This window comes from Saimiri boliviensis, chromosome 11 (assembly GCF_048565385.1).
Source record: "Saimiri boliviensis isolate mSaiBol1 chromosome 11, mSaiBol1.pri, whole genome shotgun sequence".
NCBI lineage: Eukaryota > Metazoa > Chordata > Mammalia > Primates > Cebidae > Saimiri > Saimiri boliviensis.
In genome coordinates, this window is record NC_133459.1 from 91,236,464 (window position 1) to 91,259,876 (window position 23,413).

General features: G+C 39.1%; 1 protein-coding gene and 1 non-coding gene across 2 annotated transcripts; both read right to left on the reverse strand.

Moving 5' to 3' along the window:
• Window positions 1-1,542: 1,542 nt before the first annotated feature.
• Window positions 1,543-20,636, reverse strand: LOC141580304 (uncharacterized). Its single transcript, XM_074381173.1, has 5 exons — window positions 20,234-20,636; window positions 15,261-15,375; window positions 14,927-15,100; window positions 10,743-10,849; window positions 1,543-5,851 (listed from the first exon to the last, which is right to left on the reverse strand). Exons 1-5 carry the CDS (start codon window positions 20,491-20,493, stop codon window positions 5,752-5,754), a joined length of 756 nt encoding a protein of 251 aa, XP_074237274.1. The 5' UTR covers window positions 20,494-20,636; the 3' UTR covers window positions 1,543-5,751.
• On the reverse strand, window positions 6,946-7,049 carry LOC141580494 (U6 spliceosomal RNA). Its single transcript, XR_012512662.1, has one exon. It is a non-coding gene; the product is annotated as a U6 spliceosomal RNA (small nuclear RNA).
• Window positions 20,637-23,413: the final 2,777 nt, after the last annotated feature.

The window sequence follows — 23,413 nt, forward strand, 5'->3', positions numbered from 1 at the left end:
ATACACCATGGAATACTACACACTCATAAAAAATGATGAGTTCGTGTCCTTTGTAGAGACTTGGATGAATCTGGAAACCAACATCTCAACAAACTGACACAAGAACAGGAAGGCAAACACCGTATGTTCTCACTCATAGGTGGGTGTTGAACAACAAGAACACATGGACTCAGGGAGAGGAACATCACACACTGGGGCAGTTGGGAGGGGTAGGGGAGAGACAGTGGAGGGGGGAAGGTGGGAAGGGCTAACATGGGAAGAAATGCCAGATATAATATGCACCTAAAATAAAATAAAGAATAAAAAAAAAAAAGAAAAAGAAAAAGTCATGAGGGGCCAGGCATGGTGGCTAGTGGCTGAAATCCCAACATTTTGTGAGACCAAGGCAGGTAGATCACCTGAATTCAGGAGGTTCATACCAGCCTGGCCAACATGGGGAAACCCTGTCCCTACTAAAAATACAAAAATTAGCTTGGCATGCTGGCATGCACCTGTAATCCCAGCTACTCAGAAGGCTGGGGCAGAAGAATCACTTGAACTCAGGAGGCGGAGGTTGTAATGAGCCAAGACTGCACCACTGAACTCCAGCCTAGGTGACAGAGCAAGACTCCATTTCAAAAAAAGAAAAAAAAAGTAACGAGAAAAGATTGAGGACTGAGCCCTAGGAAACAACAATGTGCAAAAGGAGAAAGTTGAGAAGCAAGTAAACAGACCATGACAAAAGGACTAGAAAGGCAGGAGGCCTGAGGGAGTGAGGTCCTTCAGCGGGCTAATTGAAGATGCTATTAGGGAGGAGATGTCCTCCGTTTGGTTTAATATTGCTGCCAGATTACATAAAATGAGGTGTTAGAAAAAATCCCTAGATCTATTAGAGAGAAACATAAGTGATAACCTTGAGAAAAATAACCTTGAGGAGTGTTGAATTTGAAGACTTACTGGCATGAGATCAAGACTGAATGGAAAGAAAATCTGAGTTCATGAGTGTAGATAGTTCTTTTAAAGAGATCATAATTGGGAGTCAGTCATGGAAATGTGATAGGCAAGAAACAGTAGTTTTCAAATTTTATATAGCAATGATATATTTTAAAGGTTATAAAAATTATACACTTATAGTGTTAAAAAATCCTAGACTGAGGTATTAAATTCTTAAAATTATAGAACTAAAAGACCCCTTGAACATTTCTAAATTACAAAAGCTGGTTATCATATTCATGCTTACACATAAAGACCAAGGAATACTAAAAGTTTCAAAGAGAGTATTTCTTGCTTGATAAAAATCAGCCAATTCTAGGATAGTTGATACTCATCAAATATACAAAGTAATAATCCCAGAAAAATACTGAATGTTATTAACAGGAATAAAATACAAGAAAAGCAGAAAAAAATCATATTTTATAAATGAAATGTTAAAAATTATATGAAGTTACTGTTGAAAAACGTGGTGAGGTGACTACTTAAATACATCCTTATTTCAAAGGAAGAAGAATGACACACATGCAGAGCACTTTTACAAATAAGATTCACTGCATTCGCAGCACCTTCCTTTTAGCACAAGGATCAGCAAGTTAGCATTTGTGGGCCAAATCCAGCCCACTGCCTGTTTTTCTAAGTAAAGTATCTTGGAGCACAGCCATGCTTATTCACTTTATAGTCCATAGAGTCCATTAGCTGGGTGTGATGTTGCACACCTGTGGTCCCAGCTAGTAGAGAAGCTGAGATGGGAGGATCACTAGAGCCCAGAAAGTCAAGACTGCAGTCAGCCATGATCATGCTATTGCACTCCAGCCTGGGAGATAGAGTGAGACCTTGTCTCAAAAAAATAAATTTATATAGCCCACAAAGCCTAAAATATTTACTAACTGAGTCTTTGCAGAAAAAGCTGGCCAGCTCCTGGTTTAGTGGATCAAAGATCCTTTGATGTATTTTCATAAAAGTTTTAACCAATGTACTGAAATGTTTATATTAAATATAGATTTCTATCTAGTTTTCCCATCCTGTCCCTAAATTCTAAGTATAATCCTGGTACTCACTCCCAAGTTTATGCTAAATGCTAGCCTATACAAAAAATACTCTTTCTCTTACTTTCTTCTTTTTGTTATTTACATGTTGCTTTGTTTCAAGAAAGAATACAAAAATGCCCTACTAAAGGGATTCTGTTTGTTCACATGCTGCAAGAGGGGAAAAACACAAAGCACATTTTACAGAAAATAATTTGTTACAAGTCAGAACTAAGACATGAAGCCAAGCAGGGCACTCCAGGACTGAATCTGCTGGCTTCTTTAATAGGCTTCTTGCTCTCTCTCTTTCCTGGCAGCTGTGAGTCCCACAGGTAATAGAGTGTCAGTCCCTAAGAGAAACACAACTCCGACATTCATCTTTATCTATTAAGTTCATCTGTCCCAATTCTGTGGATGCTGACTTTTGGTCATTGATGATGATACACATGGACATTTATCATCAACTTTCAGATTCTTGGATCTTTGACAATTCTTATTATTAAGAGTCAAACTAGTAAGATGCAAGTTATAAATGCTGATTATCCAAATAACTACTCAAAATACCCTGTATGAATATTTCATTAAATATGCATAGAAAAAAATTAGTCATTCCTACTAACCTGCTACTGTTTACTCTTCTGTATTCACCAGAAAATTTCCTACTCCTTCCTCATGTCCAGGTTAAATGCTAGTGTGCAATCTGGAAACCAGTGCATCATCTGAGCTTTCTCTCTATCCCCCAAACTTTTCTTATTCAATTATCACTAAATCGTATTGACTATACCTCTCTTCTGTCTCTGCTTTATATTCCCCCTGCCATTTGGAACATAAACATTTAGAAAATGGCTTTTATTTAAATAAAAATGTCCAACTATTAATGTTATTTCTTACATGAAAAAACTTAAGCAAAACAAATGAAAAAGACATAACACCACAAAAAAGGCCAACATTTTTAAATGAGTAACTGAGATTCCTAAGATTCTTTTTTTTCACCATGCATGGGTGAAAACCTCTCACTACATTGACACTAGTTCAAGGATGTGTGACAAGGAAACTATAGCTGACTACTACTGCAAAAGCTTCCTTTGTCTCCTGGTTTCTTTACATGTTTACCTTCCATCAATCCTTTATGAGGGGTCAGCAAACTACAGACCACAGGCCAAATCCAGTCTGCCTTATGGCTTTGTAAATAAAGTTTTCTTGGATCTCAGTCATGCCTATTTGCTTACATGTTATCCGTGGTGGTTTTCACACTACAACAGCAGGGTTAACTAGACACAACAGAGACCACATAGTCTAAAATATTTCCCACCTCATCCTTTTACAAGAAAAGCTTGCTAACAATTTTTACACCATAACCAGAATGCCTTAATACTCAAATTTAATCTTGTGACTCCCTTACTCAAATTTCTCCAAGGAGCCTCTGCAGCAAACACTGCTGGCTCCCTACCAAAATAGCCTTTCCTTATTCTTTCTTGCAGAAGAAACGCAAGTCTATTGGGATGTTTATTATCCCAATTCCCCTCCTCAGCTTCAGAAAGAGAAATGAGTATTCTAAGCTAATCATGTATCCGCTTTCCCAGTGCCTGGTTTTGGGATGTGCATGTGGTTTGACCCATCCAATGAAATGTTACAGGAAGCCCCTTGCATGCTTCTAAGTTTTCTACCCATTTAAAAGACACTGTGAAGAAAAGCAGCCCAATGCGATGTTGTGTTGTGAGAACAAGATGTTTGGAGGTGTTGTGGATTAGCCAACTATGAAAGGAGACATAATAAAACACTGCCAACAACACAGCTGAAAGAGGGACAAGTGGGATCCTGGGATATCACTGAACAACCCACACAACTCTGATTCCTACTGTTTTAGCCACTGCTCATCTAGTATGTGCAGTCCAAAGCATTCCACTGGTAAAATTCCCATGGCCCACCAGATAAGAGCTATTCATTTCATTCATTCATTCATTCATTCATTCATTCATTCCTTTATTTATGGAGATAAAATCTTATCCTTTTGCCTAGGCTGGTGTGCAGTGGCACAACAGCTCACTGCAACCTCTAGCTCCCAGGTTCAAGTGATTCTTGTGCCTCAGTCTCCCAATTAGCTGGGATTACACATGCTGGCTACCACACTCGGCTAATTTTTGTATTTTTAGTAGAGATGGGGTTCCACCATGATGACCAAGGCTGAAGACCTACTCACTTCTATAGTATTAAAAAGTCTATTATAAACTTGCCTTAGCTGAGTATTCACCTCACTCCCAACCTCTCATATCTCACACTTTTGGTACTAGCAAAAGTGAACTGCTCACAAACCCTGCAAAGCTCGCTCAAGCATCTTGTCTTCTGCACTTGCTGCTCTTCCTCCCAGAGGGAATCGCGTTAGAAGTTCCTTCCGGCAGACACACAATCTTGTTACATCTTCCTTCTGCCAATCATCATTCTTCTGCTTCTTTACTTTGAAACATTCTACTCAGTTTGCATGCTTACCTTCAATCCTACCTACATTTTTTCAAAAAGCTTTCATTCCTCATCAGTTATGCCTGGCATATAATCAATATAATAAATAATCATAAGTTTCCAGTGGGCATCTAGCACACAGCAAGCACTGAATAAAGTAGCAAAATAATAAAAAATAATAATCATAATAACGAGCTCCTCTTTGTATTTTTATTTGTGTTCTGTAGCATTAGAAAAAAATGTATCTAAAAAACATTTCATAGTTATTTGTTAAGTGGACAAGTTAAAACATAAATAAAAATGTTTTCTTTGTCAATTCTGTTGAAAAAGCACAGAAATGAAATAGAGACAATTGTGTTATGAGCACCTTAAAGATCAAAATTACATCAATTTCATCTTTGTCTCCTTGTTATCAAAAGCTCTCTGATAAATAGATGGCTAAATTAAAGGTGTCCTTATACAATCTGGATTGTACAATGTATTAGGTGTCCACATCCAGGTAGCATACTAGCATTTTTGTTATTGTGAAACATTTTCTACTTTGATTATCATCTGCCAAGCCTAGAGTTGGGCAATTTGTATATTTATTATGACAATCTTTTGATGAATGGTAGCCGAGCATCTCGTTCTAACAAAATTACTGTTATCATGACAATTAACCCACAGATAGAAGAACACATCTTGTTCCAACAAAGTAAATATATCTCTTTTCATTTCAAATTAGGAGGAGTGAAGTCAGCAATAGTGAGACCTTGCTGGTACAAGCATATGTTTCCTGACCAGTGCCTCACAGATTGGTACCAGTCCATGGCCTATTAGGAACCTCACTACACAGGAGGAAGTGAGCAGGAGGCAAACCAAGGAAGTGTCATTTGTATTTACAGCCACACCCCTGCCTCATCTTACTGCCCGATGAGCTCTGCCTCCTGTCAGATCAGGGACAGCATTAGATCCTCACTGAAGCATGAACCTTGTTGTGAACTGCCCACATGAGGAATCTAGATCATGTGTTGCTTATGAGAATCTAATGTCGTATGATCTGTCACTGTCTCCCTTTGTCCCAAGATCGGACCATCTATTTGTAGGAAAAGAAGCTCAGAGCTCCCACTGATTCCACATTATGGTAAGTTGTATAATTATTTCATTATATATTACAATGTATTAATAGTATAAAGTAGCAAAATAAATGTAATGTGATTGAATAATCCAGAAACCACCTCAACCTTTCCCTAGTACATGGAAAAACTGTCTTCCACAAAACCAGTCCCTGGTGCCAAAAAGCCTGCTGACAACTGGCCTAAAGTAACTCACTATCAGAAGTCTTACCTGGATTGCTGTTTTCAGAAAACTTTTTTGACATCTGTTTTTCTTTGTAATCTGAAAGTAATTGGCAAATTCTGTGTATAAAAATGTAATAAATAAAAAGACTTTTAATACTGAGATAAAAAATACTTACCAAATGTGAAATGCTTAGAGTAATTCAAACAATATCAGAATATCAGAACTTAACAATATTATTCCATCCACCTATGTGTACATTCTGCAAACTTACCATAAACAAGAAAAAGAGTAAAGTGAAATAGTCATAAATCAAGGGCACTATGACCCAGTAAGTTGACTTGCATTAGTCTGACATAACGTGTACCAGCTCTGCATAAGTCCTAGCTGCATAATGAACAGCTATTTGTTCTTGGACAAGTTGCTCTTCTTGGGCTCAATGTCGTCTTCTACAAAATAAGAACTTTGCTGTCTTATTTCACTAGATTGTTATAAAGATTTAACAAGATAACATTTTTTAAAAGCTCACAGAAATATTAAAGCAATGGAATAATCTGTTCCTAAATTTTATGACTGAAATCATGTTGGAATTTCAAATAAAACCTAATCTGTATTTTGTTCATAGGTTCCAATATGAAAATGTTGCTGTTTTCAGGAAATGTTATTAAGTCCTAATTTTGCTTATTAGTTGTCCTACTCTTTGTGGCTCATAGTTCAGGGCATCTCAACTATTTCACAGTTTGTAACTAAATTTATTGATAAATATCTCCTTAAAGTAGATGACATGATTGTCCACTATTATGGAGTCTATCAATCACACTAAGGACAGAAAAACCAATGGATGTTAAGACTTGGCTTGGACCAATGATCCTTCCCTATAGACTCAAACTCTCAAACAGCAGATGTTTGTCAGGATGATGCTTTATATCCACATTCATCTCCAGCTGACATGAGAGACCAAAACCCTACTTTCATTTATTTTTAGGTTCCATGAAGACGTTGCAAGTTTTCGACATACATACTAACAACGTATTTTGCACACAACACCACACACATTATTCAGTTCCAGTGTTATCTCATAGACCACCTTACATGACTATTTTTGCAGTACAAATAACAATTTCAATATTTTGGTGACACCCATTCTGCTTTTAATAACTCTGTTGCATTATAGCTAGTCAGCAAACAGTCAAATGACCTTCCAGTGACTGTGCAAAATATAGAATGCTTCAAAAATCCGTGTGGCCTCCTTATGCAGGAAGCCATGCTAATTTTCTCTTTATTGTTTCAATTTGAGAATGTGTGCTGCTGAAGCAAGCAGAAAGTTCTACTTTTACACCTGATTGGAAAGAACTTAGAGAGTACCTACATAAATTGGTTATGAGTAACATATAAGCAGGGAATAATACACTGCGGAAGGCCGCAGGAGGCCTCTGAGGAGGAAGGCCTCTTCATGCCTCATGTTCCAGTTCAGGGTGACCTTGGCTCTGTTACCACAAACATTGTGCTCAAGGCTATAAAAACCCTTCATAGCACTATGATGTAGCCAGACTTGTGGGCTCCTTGTAAGGTCTGTGTTGCATCAGCTGTACTTAGATAACAAGCTAAAGATAACCACATGTTCTTCTTTTGTGAAACCCCCAAACTGCCACTGTTATTAATCCTTAGAATGACACATCAGTTCCAGTTCACTGATTTAGTTCTGGCTCACTGGTTCACTCCACCATCATCCTCTCCCCACCATTACTCCACCCCTACCCTGTAGATCAAAGTGATTGTAACCAATAAATAGAGTGGATGGTCAGAGCTTGGGGATTTCACTGTCACCTCCGAAGTAATAAGTGATGGCCCTCTGGTCCCATTGTCTCTCTTAATCTGTCTTTTTCTCATTCCTTTGTTGCCACCGAACTCAGGGTACCCACAGGTGATGTAGGGGTGGCTCTGTACATTCTGGTGCCCAATGTGGGGCTCATGGAGCCCTACATTCTGGCACCCAACGTGTGGGGCTTATGGATCCCTATGTTCTGGCACCCAATGTGTGGGGCTCATGGATTCCCTACATTCAGTGATGAGACATGGACAAGGTATGGCTCTGTTAAGTCCAACTAACCTACTTGAGATTCTGAGAATTCTCTTCAATGGCTTCCTGTGAGGTAGAATTTGAAAATATTTTTAAATATTGAGGTAGAGTTGCAAGTAGCTTGGGCAATTTTCATTATTATTTAAAACAGATCAGTCAAGGGGCCAATCACAACTGGGAGTCCGCTGCTATGGGGAAGGTAAACATGGGACTTTCTACTGCCTCAGGTATTATACAGGATATAAAGGTGCATGAGGGTACAGAACTGGTAGCAAAGAAGAAAGAAACACTCATCTCTTCCTGCCACATTATTTCAACCTCTCTGACCATTTAGAACAAGCCCAATGAATATCTGTTACAGAAAAGACAAACAAAGGCCTGAAAGGATCTCTTACCATGAAGGTCTCAGCTAAGTCTAGGCTGAACATGGGGGTGATGGTCAATTAGCTCATTTTGTGTGTGGATAAAGTCACATTGCCAGAGCACGGTGCTGGTGCTTTGGGAATAATGGCTGAGCATATAAGCACAGGTATGTGAATTTTAAAAATGCTGTAACTTCAACATCTCTGTATGAATCACCATGAAGACCTGAGGGATCTGAATCAGTAAGGGCATCTTGGTGTCAAAGATCAACCATTACCAGGCAGCAGGACCAGTTTCAGGGGCAAAAATAGAGCAGAATCAACAGAAACAACAGAATGATTGGAATGCCCTTTGTTTCTGGTCCTTCTGATTTGATAAAAGGGATTGTTTTCCTTGGATTTAGTAAATCCCTTTGGTTCTTGAAAAATTCAAAGAGTATGTAAGAGATAGCCTTCAGAAGACAGTAAATGACTTTCTGCTAAACCGGACATTTCAAGACCCAAATAACTAATCAAAAAAAAAAAAAAAAGAAAAGAAAGAAAGAAAGATATGACACTATTTTTTATCTCATGCATAGGTGTTATACTTGGATGAAATGAACAATGTTGGAATCTGTAAACAGAAACGTCTTACAAGTCCTGAGATAAAGAATCCTGCACACACTGGTACTTCTAACCGGTCTACCCTTTGCTTGATTTCTAGCTGACGCAGGCGACTAACTCATTGCCACTCTAAAACTACCCAAACCAAACTACTGCATCTCACTTGATATATAAGATGAAATCGTTGTAATTATTTTAAGCCTCAATTTAGTGTTAACTAGACTTTTCATGTAAACACTTACATATTATGTTGACTAGACACAGCATAATCCCTGGCAGTTTTTCCAGATTTATCTTGACAAAATATATCAATATCTTGATCAAGTAGAAGGCCAACCATACTTGCTGATCCACAACATATGGCAAGTATAAGCACAGTCCTAAAATGACAGAGAGGTAATTTTTCCCTAACTGTAATAAAGTTGTAAGCTAATCTGGCATACTTTACCCATTTAATATCTTGCCTGTCAATGCAAAATTAAACATTTGCATCCACTAAAAGACATAAGCATTTTGGGTGCTCAAGTGTTAATCTCTGTAAAATACCACCAAGGTTAAAAGGAAGGGACAAAAAGAAAACCTCTTATCTCAGTGGGGTGTTAAATAGTAGAAGCTACTAATTTAAAGGCCTTTGATGGGCAAGAAACTATGCTAGGGCCACTTATCTGAAGTGAACAAAGATTTAAGTAAAGATTTCCTTCCCACTTCCCGAGACTGATACACGGTAACAGAAAATCATCTGTGGGGTCACATAAGAGCTATCTGCTTGCTGAAAGCAGTAATATTAATAATAATGGTGAAAACAGTAGTCATAATAGTTTCAGTTAATGATGCCAATAAGCATGTGCTGGGCACTGAATTAAATGCCGCACACACACATCCTTCTTGCTTATGCACAGGCAATTTTGAAGGAGATATTCTCTTTTTCATATATGACAACGCATTTGGTGGTAAATAACATTGCCAAGGTCACACACCTATCAAGTAAGAAAGCTAGGAATTAAACCCAGTCTTGTGTGAATCCGAAGCCTAGCTCTTTTCTCTTATCACCCACCTACACCTTGCCTTCATTCAAGGAACAGAGTACCCACTTAAAACTATCTTTACTTCCTCTCTTCATACCAATTAAAAATAAGGCCAGGCACAGTGGCTCACACCTGTAATCCCAGCACTTTGGGAGGCCGAGGCAGGTGGATCACAAGGTAAAGAAACTGAGACCATCCTGACCAACATGGTGAAACCCAGTCTCTACTAAGAAATACAACAATTAGCTAGGCATGGTGAAGCGTGCTTATAATCTCAGCTACTCAGGAGGCCGAGGCAGGAAAATTGCTTGAACCTGGGAGGTGGAGTTTGCAGTGAGCAGAGATGGTACCACTGCACTCCAGCCTGGTGCCTGGTGACAGAGCGAGACTCTGTCTCATAAATAAATAAATAAATAAACCATCAAAATACACTGGAATTAAAACAAAAGCTGATGAACTTACAGTATGTGGGAATAGCCATTAATTGTCTTGGAGGCATAAGCTAACATTAATATTCTTCAAAGAAAGCAACTTATCGCAGAGTTATTCAAAAGGCAAAATGATTATCAACTCCTATTTATGTTTAATAAAGTGTATTAGTGGAAAAGGATATAAGACATAGAGATTAAAAACTACTAGAAAGAGTTAAGTTCAATACTAAGTCATAAGTAAACTAAAAGTTAAAGTTCACACTTCATGAGACAAATATGAAATCCATTTAGCTAACATATAACCAAAAATGTCACATAATAACATCAGTCAGTGTAGTAAGAGGAATCCCACTAAAACTGTTCTTTATGTTGCCCAGTCTAATTGTTTCTCTACTTAACTGATTTGTTGATCCTGATCACTGTGTTGCAATAAGTTAATCTTATAAATGTTTATGACTTGAGTGACTGCTATCATTCTACAACACAGAGATTAAAAAAAATAACTATACCTTCCAAATTTATCAATTGCATTTACATTAGCTTTTTTCTTGATTAAAAATTTCATAATTTTCTCTTTTTGTCCATATACAGCAAGTGAAAGTGGCGTGAGGCCACACTGTAAAACAATAAAAGCAAAAATGATATTTGATTCAAAAAATTATGTACTTCTCAACTGAACTGGAAACTATATAAGATCCTATAAACTTACACTCATAGAAAGTAAACAAATTATAGTCACTTCCTTCTTACTCTTCGGTGCTTTCTCACACACTGCTCTTTCCCTTGGAGACACCTCTCTTCTGCCTCAACACATTAACTCTGATCATCTCAAAAACTCACTTTAAACACTTACTGGTTCCAGGAATCTTTGCTTCTATGCCAGCATTTGGCATGGTACTATTGGATGATAATATTTTTTCCATCTAAACAAAGAGCTGTATCTTTTAGCTCTATATTCTCAAACTCTAAGACAAATTGTTGGGTATAAAGCAAGAATTTTTAAAATATTTCTTTAGTTTCATGTTTTGCCAAAAGATCAAGCTCCAATGTGCAATAAATATTGCCACTAAGTCTCATACTGCCCATTTCAACAATTTTTCCAACATTTATTCATTTAAAATCAATTTGTATTTAAGTTTTCCAGATTGGTAACTAAATAAATAATCAGTTCACAGAACTAGTGAAACCAAATTTACAGAATCCCTATATGTAGTCTCAATAACTCCATGGTTTTCAGTGTTTAAAACTGCCATCCTGATTAAGCAAATGCTCTACAAATGTTTTATTTTTTATTATTTATTGTACTTTAGGTTCTGGGGTGCATGTGCAAATCATGCAGGATTGTTGCATAGTTACAAACATGGCAAGGTGGTTTGCTGCCTTCATCCCCCTATCTCCTCTATCTTGTATTTCTCCCCTCATTATCCCTCCCTACCCTCCCCATCCCCCTGCTGTCCCTCTCCTAGCCCCCACTCAACCGACCACAGTCTCTGATGCTCCCCGCCCTGTGTCCATGTGTTCTCATTGTTCAACACCCACCTTTGAGTGATAATATGTGGTGTTTGGTTTCCTGTTCTTGTGTCTGTTTGCTAAAATGGTTTCCAGATTCATCCATGTCCCTACGAAGGACATGAACTCATCATTTTTTATGGCGGCATAGTATTCCATGGTGTATATGTGCCACATTTTGTTTATCCAGTCTATAATTGATGGACATTTGGGTTGGTTCCAGGTCTTTGCTATTGTAAACAGTGCCACAATGATCATATGTGTGCATTTGTCTTTATAATAGAACAATTTATAATTCTTTGGGTATATACCCAGTAATGAGATTGCTGGGTCAAATGGAATTTCTATTTCTAGGTCCTTGAGAAATTGCCACACTGTTTTCCACAATGGTTGAACTAATTTGCAATCCCACCAACAGTGTAAAAATGTTCCTATTTCTCTACATCCTATCCAGCATCTGTTGTCTCCAGGTTTTTTAAAGTACACCATTCTAACTGGTGTGAGATTGTATCTCAGTGTGGTTTTGATTTGCATTTCTCTAATGACCAGTGCTGATGAGCATTTTTTAATACGTTTGTTGGGCTCATATATGTCTTCTTTTGTAAAGTGTCTGTTCATATCCTTTGACCACTTTTGATTGGGTTTGTTTGTTTTCTTATAAATCTGTTTTAGTTCTTCGCACATTCTGGATATTAGCCTTTTGTCAGATGGGCAGATTGCAAAATGTTTTTCCCATTCTGTGGGTTGCCAGTTCACTCTAATGATTGTTTCCTTTGCTGTACAGAAGCTCTGGAGTTTAATTAGATTCCATTTGTCTATTTTGGCTTTTGTTGCCATTGCTTTTGGTGTTTCAGCCATGAATCCTTGCCTACGCCTATGTCCTGAATGGTTTTGCCTAGGTTTTCTTCTAGGGTGTTTATGGTGTTAAGACTTATGTTTAGATTGTTAATCCATCTGGAATTAATTTTAGTGTAAGGTGTCAGGAAGGGGTCCAGTTTCTGCTTTCTGCACACTGCTAGCCAGTTTTCCCAACACCGTTTAGAGACATATTGGATAGTCGATAATAAAGCTTCAATTGATCAAAGAGGTTTAGAATTTGCTACAATTCTAACTGAGAAAACTCTGATCTTACTAACAACTTACTGAGCTAAGCACTTGAATGGTAACAAAGAGAAACAAAATCCTGAGAGGACCATCCTCTACTTATTGAACACTACTCACTGCAAATTTCTAAAGACCTTCTGAATGGCAGTGAATAACTGATGTTAGGAGAAGGTATTATTCCGTAAGCTAATTGATACTGCCAATAATATTCATTTTAACATTCCAACCACAGAGATAAAAGTCAGATTAGGCCAGCAATGGTGGCACACACCTGTAATCCTAGCATTTTGAAAGCCTGAAGCAGGTGAATCACTTGAGCCCAGGAGTTCAAGACTGGCCTGGGCAACATGGCAAAAAACTCATCTCTACTTCAGAAAAAAAAAAAATACAAAAACTGAGGTTGAAGGACCACCTGAGCTTGGGGAGGTCAAGGCTGCTGTGAGCTGTGATCACACTACTGCACTCCAGCCTGGCAGAGACCTTCTCCCCCACCCCACAAAAAAGTCAAACTAGTATTATGGGAAATGAAAGATATAAAGGAATTAGCACATATCCAACTCCAACTGCAACTATTCTAGAGATCTTAAGTTTCTGAGATGTAAGAATTTATATATTACACTTATTTATTCAGTGATTCCTCAGCAGGAATGTATCCAGATTTTGAGGAATTTGTCATCGTTGTTTAGAGAAAGGTCTCATTATGTGGCCCAGGCTAGACTCAAACTCCTGAGCTCAAGCAATTTTCCCACTCAGCCTCCCCAGCAGCTGAGACTACAGCCATTCACCACCATGCCTGGCTTCAAGGAAACCTTTTGAAACATACATGTCCAGGATTTATTAGACTTACTTTATGAAAATCTTCAGGGGAAAGCCTAGACTTGTAGATTATTTAAAATTTTTCCTCAGGTTACTGGGATGCACAATTCTAGCTGAAAACTAGTGCAATAGATAATTACTTCAGTGTCCTCTCTTAGCCACATGACCAATTCCCTTTATCATTTGAGGATTTGGCCAAAACGAGAAAAGAGTAGGAGAGAGATTCATTTGCTGAAAACACCACATAATTTTCCCAGGTAAGAGAAGAACAGGGTCTAGTAAACTCAAAATCCAACTTGATCTTGTTATTTATAAGCTCCTTATCTCCCACCTTCCCATCAAGACATTCTAGATTAGAAAGCAGAATTGAGACTCTAGTTGGCTATTTCTACCAGAAGAGGATCATGAGTCAGTTAAGTACCTGTTATTCCCTCTGCTCAAGGGTTTCCCACTACATTACCACCTATTCACTGCCAATCTGGTTCCTCAGAGGCCTTCTAACATTGATCTCCAGGCAATTTATAACTAACTCCTTCCCCCAAACTGAAAACTCATTCTCTAAAACTGAAGAGAACTTTGTCTCACCATACAAAAGAAACGAATGAATACCAACACACACACACACACACACACACACACACACTCACACACACACACAGACACACACACACACACACAACCGTTTCATGGTCTTTCCCCTCCATTACCTAATTTCCAAACTAGCCTTGATATTTCTGATTGCTCTCTTCTCCCCTTTCCATTTCTCCCTCATGAGCAATCAGAGCTACCCTAAGCCTTGCCACTCAAGATACATCACTTCATATGGATTACTTTTCTTAGAAATTTGCCAAAGCAGCAGGATTTCTATTCACTGAAACATGTTTTTGTTTTCTTGGAGTTTTAATGTAAAACTTATTTCCAGGGCAAATTTTACTATTTTACAGTCATTAGGAAAAACAAACCAACAAACAAAAAACCTGGGAAAGAAAAATTGGAAAAAACAATAAGTATTACCTTTTATAATTTCAGTGTTATCAAAAAAAGAAATTTACCACAAGTACATTTTTTAAAAAGCTGTACCTTCTAATTCTTCTTTAAATTTAACAATATTGAAAATAAAATCTGAGACAATTAAGTCATTTCAAAATATTTTCATTCAGGTATGCTTGAGCTTCCAAATACAGAAAACTAACCCTTACACAGGAGGTCAGTGTTAAAACAATAGCATTTCAGTATTTTGAAAATAAAATTGATAGATCTATACCTTGTTTTTTGCTTCAATATCAGCACCGTATAAAAGCAGTGCTTTGGCCAGTAATTTGTCTTCATTGTAGACCGCGTAGTGTAGCGTGGTATTGCCATACACATCCGGAAGGTCTGGGTCAGTGCCATGTTCTAGCAACGTTAACACACATTCATCTTCTTGGCACTGTACGGCCTGTCAGTATTAGACCAAAAACAAATCATAAATCCTAGGAACTCAAAAGAAATATTCCACAGGTTTCACCAACTAGCTATATTTAAATGAGAAAACTCATCTTTATTCTACATATTGAAATCAAATCCATCTCGTGCCGATACAGTCGGCTACTGCATACCTTTATTAGAGCTGTCCTCTTTTTGCTGTCAAAGGCATGAAGTTCACATCTTCTGTACAGCAAGAGTTTTACTATTTCTGAATTCCCATTGGCAGAGGCCAAATGGAGGGCAGTTCTATGGGAGTGAGAAGACTTTTTAGGAAATTGTAGTGCACTATCTACAGCCACCTCAGCAATTCATGTCATTGCAAACACTGAACAGTCTGCTATTACTCTGCCTTCAAAACAAACATTGCATTTTCCTTTGAAGAAAGTATACTGTTTATTACCCCTCCTTACTCACTGTATGAGTGAAAGAGCAGCCTATTTGAACAGAAAGAGCATCGCCCTTGGATTCCATTCAACTTGGGCTGGAATCCTCTTTCCGCTCTGTCACTTCCTAGATGTTGCTTAGCCTTTTTGTATCTCAATTTCCTCAACAATAAAATGGGAATGAAAATAGTAACTTTCTCAGAGAAAACCACTGTAATACTTAAATGAGACTCTACACAAAAGACAGAGAATAGTTCCTAACACAACAGCTCAATAATTGCTAGATATTGTAATTTTTACTACTACTACTGGAGACGTGAATTGAGTGAGATAATACAATTATACCTACACTTTGAGGTATTTTTTAAGGATTACAGGTAACATTCTATTTTAGTGATTCTAAGATGATTCCACGTTTGAACATTTCTTACACTGGAATGTCACTTGTAATTCATGATTTACTAATAACTGTAATTGGCAGCATTTAAATAATTCTCTTATTGGGACGTAAAATAATGAGGCATCTTACAATCCCTGGTGCCTTACATTAGGTAGGCCATGTTATAATATAACAGGTCTGGCACAGTTCTAGTCCAATGACTGGCATTTAGATGAAATAAGAAGGCTGAGGTGAAAACAAAAACAAATTTCTAAAATAAACTAATTCTTACTTCGGTTTTCAAAAAACTTTAAGCCAAAGAAAACTTGAGATTTAAATGACTAAGTATGTCTCATGTTTTTCAATACTCAGAATTACAGAATGTATGTAAATCAGGTATTTCTAATCATTAATATTAGGATTTAAGACTATTATCAATTTTCTTTTTTAAAAAAGGATTTGGAAAACTATTTGTGGAGTTTCTTCAACGTTTACATCCAGTGATACCTGTGCAGGATGCGCAGTTTTGTTACTTAGGTAAATGTGTGCCAAGGAGGGTTGTACAGATTGTTTCATAACCCAGATATGAAGCCTGCTACCTGTTCCTTCTATTTCCTGCTGCTTTCCCTCCTCCCAACCCCCACCGTCTGATAGGCCCCGTGTGTGCTGCTCCCCTGTAGGTGTCTGTGTGTTCTCATCATTTAGCTCTCACCTGTAAGTGAGAACATGTGCTATCTGGTGTTTTCTGTTCCTGTGTTAGTTTGCTAAGAATAATGGCCTCCAACATCATCCATGTCCCTGTAAAGGACATGCTCTCATTCTTTTTTTGTGGCTGCTGTTTATGTATCCCATTTTAGTTCTTAAAAGTACTAAAACAGTCTTTATCCAAGATTGTTATAAATTTTAAAGGGCAATTAAAGGTTATCTTTTTACTATTTCTACCTTCAGAAACGGTTTTGTTTGAAAGGAGAGAGGAAAAGCTTCAATTGAGATTAAGTTCTAATACCCCAATTTAAAATCTCTCAGTTTACCCAGCCCCAGCATGTAAACATGAAGTTTTCAAAGATTAAGGACCCTGAGAGGGAGTAGAACATGCCTGCCACGTAATAGGTGTGAGACAGTAGAATATGCCTGCCACAAAATAGGTGTCTGGCTTATGTTTGATGAATAAATAGATTGAAAGGATACAGCTGGTGAGTTCAATATTTAAAAAATACTCCTGTAGAGGAATACATTTGTAATAGTAATAATCAGTTATATTTGCTATTTTAATTTTCATATATAACTAAAGTAAAACCATTAATCCATAGTTTTTACACATTATATATAAGGAGAAGATAAATATATAATAAAATGTATATACAATAAAATCTACAGGAACAGGTAAACAGATTCCCTCTACTTCTGGATAGGGTAAAAGTTTACAGAAGATACCCATCCACAGAAATAAAAATAAATAACAGAATGTGAGAAATTATTTGTATCTATGCAAGTAGCATATTTCTTCTCTTCCCAAGGATTATTTAATGACTACTGAAACTTAGCTAAAACTTTTGAGATGTTCATTGCAGAAATCACAGATAAGAGAAAGGGGAAAAACTTCACTCACAAATCCCCAGAAATAAATTTGATCATATTTTCTACATCTTTTCAGTTAACACAAAAGCAGATTGTTTCTGTATATATAAAACAGATTTTTTTCCTCACTTTATATACCAAATTACATCTTTGCATGTCAACATATCTCTATCTATTGACACCCTCAATGGTTACATATTATTCCATGCCATGGATGCACTGAAATTTGTTCATAAAATCTTCATATGAGTTCTTCTCAATACATTGCTATTATAAGCAATACTAAAAAAAAAAAAGTGTATACATTTCTTAAAGCTATTTCAGAATAATGAAATTGATGAGTAAAAGGCATATACATTTTAAAAATAGAGTTCTTACCACCAAAGTATCTATTTGAAAAGTCACAGCAACTTAAACTTTAAGCAACTGTGTAAATACCACTGTTCTTCATCCTCACACACTTTGTGGATAGAAAACCATATTCCATTTCTTTTTTTTTTTTTTTTTTTTTTTTTTTTTTTTGAGAGGGAGTCTTGCTGTGTCCTCAGACCAGAGTGCAGTGGCACAATCTTGGCTCACTGCAACCTATGCCTCCCAGGTTGAAGCAGTTCTCCTGCCTCAGTCTCCCAAGTATCTGAGATTACAAGTACTTGCCCCCAGGCCCAAGTCCAGCAAAGTTTTGTATTTTTAGTAGAGACAGGCTTTCACCATGCTGGCCTGGCTGGTCTCAAATTCTGAAATCATGATCCACCTTCCTTGATCTCCCAAAGTGCTGAGATTACAGGCATGAATCACTGCACCTGGCCTGTCATTCCTCTTCTAACTTAAATTAGAATTAGAAAACAGTATTTTCTAATTCTGTTAGAAATTAGAAAATATTTTCTAATTTCTAAACAGCGTTTTCTAATTTCTGTGAAATAGAAAACAGTATTTCATTCCTCCTCTAACTTAAATTCCTTCTCTTACCAGAACACTATGTTTTCCTAAGTGCGTAGATCACTGGTAGACATACAAAGAAATTACTTTGCCCAATTTTAAATTGAGTTTATTTAGTTGTCTTTTGGTTGACTTGAAAGAATTCTCTGTAAAATGAAAATACATGTTTTGTAAAGATGTTGGACCTCTGTTAATGTTTTTCTTATATACGGATGTTTTTTATTTTGCCAAGCCAACCTTCAGAATACTTGCTTTGGGAGGTTCTTAGGAAGGTCACTGTGAACATAAAAATACATCTGCATATATAGGCCAGGCACAGTGGTTCACACCTGTAATCTCAGCACTTTGGGAGGCCAAGGCAGGTGGATCACAAGTTCAAGAGTTCAAGACCAGCCTGGCCAAGATGATGAAACCCATCTCTACTAAAAATACAAAAACAAATAGCCGGGCATGGTGACGGGCACCTGTAATCCCAACTACTCGAGAGGCTGAGGCAGAGAATTGCTTAAACCTGGGAGACAGAGGTTGCAGTGAGCTGAGATCACACCACTATACTCCAGCCTGGAGGACAAAGACTTCACCTAAATATTTATATATGCATATATAAATAGGCATTTGTGGTTTTTTTCTGGTACTTTTCACCTTTTGTGTATTTAAAGTTTTTTACTCTATACTCCAGGAATTTATTTTTATCACATAAAAATCTAGCTAGGTTTCTCCAAACAGCATGCATTTCACTTAGGAATAATTAAGTTTTTTACTATTATAAAACATCACCTTTATCAAGGACTAAATTCTTACATACATTTGACTATTTCTGGATTTCCTATTCTGTTCTGCTCATTTATGTCTTTTCAGCTGTTAGTAAACAATTTGTGGAAATAGCACATGCAAATTTTGACATCTGGAAAGCAAATCTTTTTCTATTCTGCTACAAAAAAATTAATTTATCACCATAACAGACAGCATGCCTAATTTAATAATGCTAAAACTTTGCTATTTTCATTTGGTTTAGGTAAAAGTGATAAATACAGAAAGAGCTCATATCTTTTTTTTTTAAATTTTTTAATTGCATTTTACGTTTTGGGATACATGTGAAGAACATGCAAGACTGTTGCATAGGTACACACATGGCAGTGTGATTTGCTGCCTTCCTTCCCCTCACCTGTATCTGATGTCTTTTCTCTCCATAGTATCTCTCCCCACCTCCCCAACCCCCCGTCCCTCCCCCATTTCCCCCCAACGGACCCCAGTGTGTAGTGCTCCCCTCCCCGTGTCCATGTGATCTCATTGTTCAACACCCGCAGAAAGAGCTCATATCTTAAGAGAAATGAGTCTTCCTATTCAAAGACACAAACCATCTTCCCATTTATTTTCCTTCTAAGGTTTCTCAGTAAATAACATATTTACATAGGATACATTGATATGAAACACATATTGAATTTTATTTGAAGAATATTTAGCCAGAAGTTGATATACTATGGAACTTAGTTCTCAATATATACCTTTCTATAATGTATATAACATTGTTTTAAAATGTGTACATTAAAAATAATCCACTGCAACGATTTAATTTTGCGAGGTACATCACTTTAAGACAGTCTATTAGTGTTCTACGAGGGAAATTATAATTTGATTGGAAATCAGTTAAAGTTTTGTTTTCACGTTGCTGCTCATAAAGAGGCCTGTGCCCTGACCCCTCTGAGGTTTCCACAGCCAGGATGGTGTGGGGCCTGCAGAAACGATAAAGCCAGGCACCCCGCCACCGCCCCCACACCAGTAGGGCACATCCCCACCATCCCGCCTCCTCTCAGCGAGGCCCAGTTACCTTTTTTCCTTGTCTGTCTCGTTCACATCAGTGCTCCTGAGCATGACGATGAGATCGGCTCTGGGGACTTTACCCCACCAGGCGGCTCTGTGGAGCTTGTCCAGGTCTTCTCGCCGGACCTGGTACCTTGGCTCCTCGAAGGCACTGTCGTCATAGTCTGCCCAAGTGCCCACGTTGCTCTTGCCGCTCCCCCTGCAGCAGGAGAAGCAGTGGCAGCACCATTTGCCCATCTTGCTCCTGAGACCAAAGGGCTTCTTCATAGCGGAGGCAGCCGGCTTTGAACAAACCTCAGCCACTGTCTGCTTTTACAGCCAGGGGAGGCCAGTAGTAGCGGGCAGATCGCCTCTACAAACCAGCTTGACCAACTAGCAGGAAACTCCGGGTTTCCAACCTGGTTGAAGAGAAAGGTCAATCCTAGCCCGAACCTGCCCACCCCAGGAGGGGAGCCCAGCCCAGCCCAGCCCACCCAGGGAAAGCCCACGCCCACCCAGGGAGAGCCCAGTCCAACCCAAGGAAACACCCAGCCCAGCCAGGGGAATGCCAAGCTCAGCAGATAAAAGGTCAAGCCCAGCAAAGGAATGCGAGGGAGGAAACGTCAGTCAAAGCTAGGAACACGAAGCCAAGGGAGGAACACCACGCTAAGCCAGGAACAGCAAAGCCAAGCCACCGTGACAGGCAAGCAAAGCCACAGCGACAGGCAAGCCAAGCCGTTATGCGCCTGCGGTGTGCTCGAGGCCACGCTTCTACAGGCGAGCCACAGTGTGCGGCGTGCGCGTGCAGTGCGCGCCTGCGGCATGCGCACCTCAGGTGGCATCACTGCATGTGGCTCAGTGACCAACATGTGCAACCCACGCGCGCCAGTCCTGGCACCACCAATGTTAGTGACAGCCTTGGGTTCCCCGTAAATTTCGTGGGAATCGATGGAGGTTTCAGGCCATTGAGAAGAGAAGGCCGCCCCTGAGAAAAAGCCTCTTGAAGCAGTGCTGGGTCTAGAGCCCCTGCAACTTGAGGATGCTGACAGCCTCCTCTGAAGAAAGCCCCCAAGACAATCTGGGCGGTGCTGGTGCAGGTGGCTGCCGCTGCAGCTTGGAGCTCGGGCTGTCGGAGCTTGCTGCAAATGGCCTCAATATCGCGAGCACAAGGAGCTCACCGAGCCGAGACCCTGCCCGAGGCACTTTTGCCACCCGTCTGCACCCACATGGCTATTGGCAATGGCGCACTCTGGAGCCACAGGATTGGAGCTGGGCGGCCAGCTCCCGCTCTGGTGCCGCAGGCCCAGTGTCCAAGCCAGGGCTAACCGCTGTGGGGCTTCTGGTCTGGAGGGCTCTGCTGGAGTGCAGTAGGGGTGTGGTTCAGGCCGCTGTCTCCAGGCCAGCAGGAGGGGGCTTGGAGGAGCGCTTACCTGATGGCGAGATGCAGAAAGGCACCCCCATGTGCAGATCCAGGTAACAGGATGCTGTGAACTCCAGGGAACCAGACTGGGGCATCCCTGGTAGCCTCTGAGCTGGGCCCCAGGCAGTGTCACCTTGACTTGTTTCAGGCTGCTTCACCCAAACCGCAGGCGCCTTGGTGTAAGAAGACATTTATGCAGCCAACAAACATATGAAAAAAAAAGGCTCATCATCACTGGTCATTAGAGAAATGCCACATTGAGATAACATTTCACGCCAGTTAGAATGGCTATCACTGAAAAATCAGGAGACAACAGATGCTGGAGAGGATGTGGAGAAATAGGAACACTTTTACACTGTTGGTGGGAGTGTAAATGAGTTCAACCATTGTGGAAGACAGTGTGGCGATTCCTCAAGGGTCTTGAACTAGAAATGCCAGCAATGTGGCCCAGCAATCCCGTTACTAGGCATATACCCAAAGGATTATAATCATTCTGTTATAAAAACACATGCACACGTATGTTTACAGCACTGTTCACAATAACAAAGACTTGGAACCAACCTAAATGTCCATCAATGATAGACTGGACAAAGAAAATGTGCCACATATATGCCATGGAATACTATGCAGCCACAGAAAAGGATGAGTTCATGTCCTTTGCAGGGACATAGATAAAGCTGGAAACCATCATTCTTAGGAAACTGACCCAAGAACAGAAAACCAAACACCACATGTTCTCACTCATAGGTGGGAGTTGAATGATGAGAACACATGGACACACTAAGGGGAACATCACACACTGGGGTCTGTTGGGGGGTGGGAGCTAGAGGAGGGATAGCAGGGGTGGGGAGGTTGGGAAGGAATAACATCGGGAGAAATGCCTGATGTAGGTGACGGTGGCAGCAAACCACCATGGCATGTATGTACCTATGCAACAATCCTGCAAGATCTGCACATATACTCCAGAACTTAAAGTATAATAAAAAAAAAAGAGAGAGAGAGAGAGATTTTTTTAAAAAAGTGGATAAGCCATGTGCAGACAGTTTCCATGAAAATCTTAAGAAATTTTTATGTCCAGTCTTATGGTGCATCTGGTGCTGACTATAAGCTCCTTTTATCTGCTTAGAACTGCAGTAAAGACTTTAAGTAATTTGTTTCTCTGTAAATATAATAGAAAGGGATTGGAGCTATGTTCCATCAGTGCCAAGATGTGAATAATAAGAAATAACAGCAAGCATGGAGCAGAGAATGATTCGGCAATGTTTGGAAGTCATGGCTGGAGGTGATTATGAAAACGTAAACCTCTCCAAGAATTCACAGTGCAAGGGTAATGGCAGCAAAATTCTGGGTACTATGGGGAAAAAAAATCCACAAGTACAGGTACATTTATTGGAATGACTCATCACAGAAACTTACTGTTGGGAAGTGATTACTACTGTACGTTTGTACAAAACCTTTTGGAGTACCCCCATGATAGAATGACTTATTGAGTTGAAGAGAAAGGAATTTGCCCTACATACCTGAATTTGGTGGAATGACTGCTTGCTCAATATAGACCATTAAGGATGACTAGAGCAGGTAGTTCTTGCTAGACAAGCTTTCCTTCAAATTCTCAATATAACATTCCTGCTAGAGGGTAAGTACAACCTGCTTATGAGAGCCAGTGCTGGAGTACCCAAAGGTTGTTCTATAATTGGATTCTCCTCCCCTTGTCCTCTCTGAACTCTCCCCTGCACTAGACGGTTTCAATGCTGGAGCATCTGAGTGCCAGCCAGGTAGACAAGTATG

What these genes read in the sequence shown, in the direction of transcription:
- LOC141580304 (XM_074381173.1), bottom strand. Translation starts at nt 20,493, where the DNA reads ATGAAGAAGCCCTTTGGTCTCAGGAGCAAGATGGGCAAATGGTGCTGC. An exon ending in AGAGGACAGCTCTAATAAAG is followed by an intron (nt 15,101 to 15,260) that starts GTATGCAGTAGC and finishes TAATACTGACAG; the next exon opens with GCCGTACAGTGCCAAGAAGA. An exon ending in ATATTGAAGCAAAAAACAAG is followed by an intron (nt 10,850 to 14,926) that starts GTATAGATCTAT and finishes ATTGTTTTACAG; the next exon opens with TGTGGCCTCACGCCACTTTC.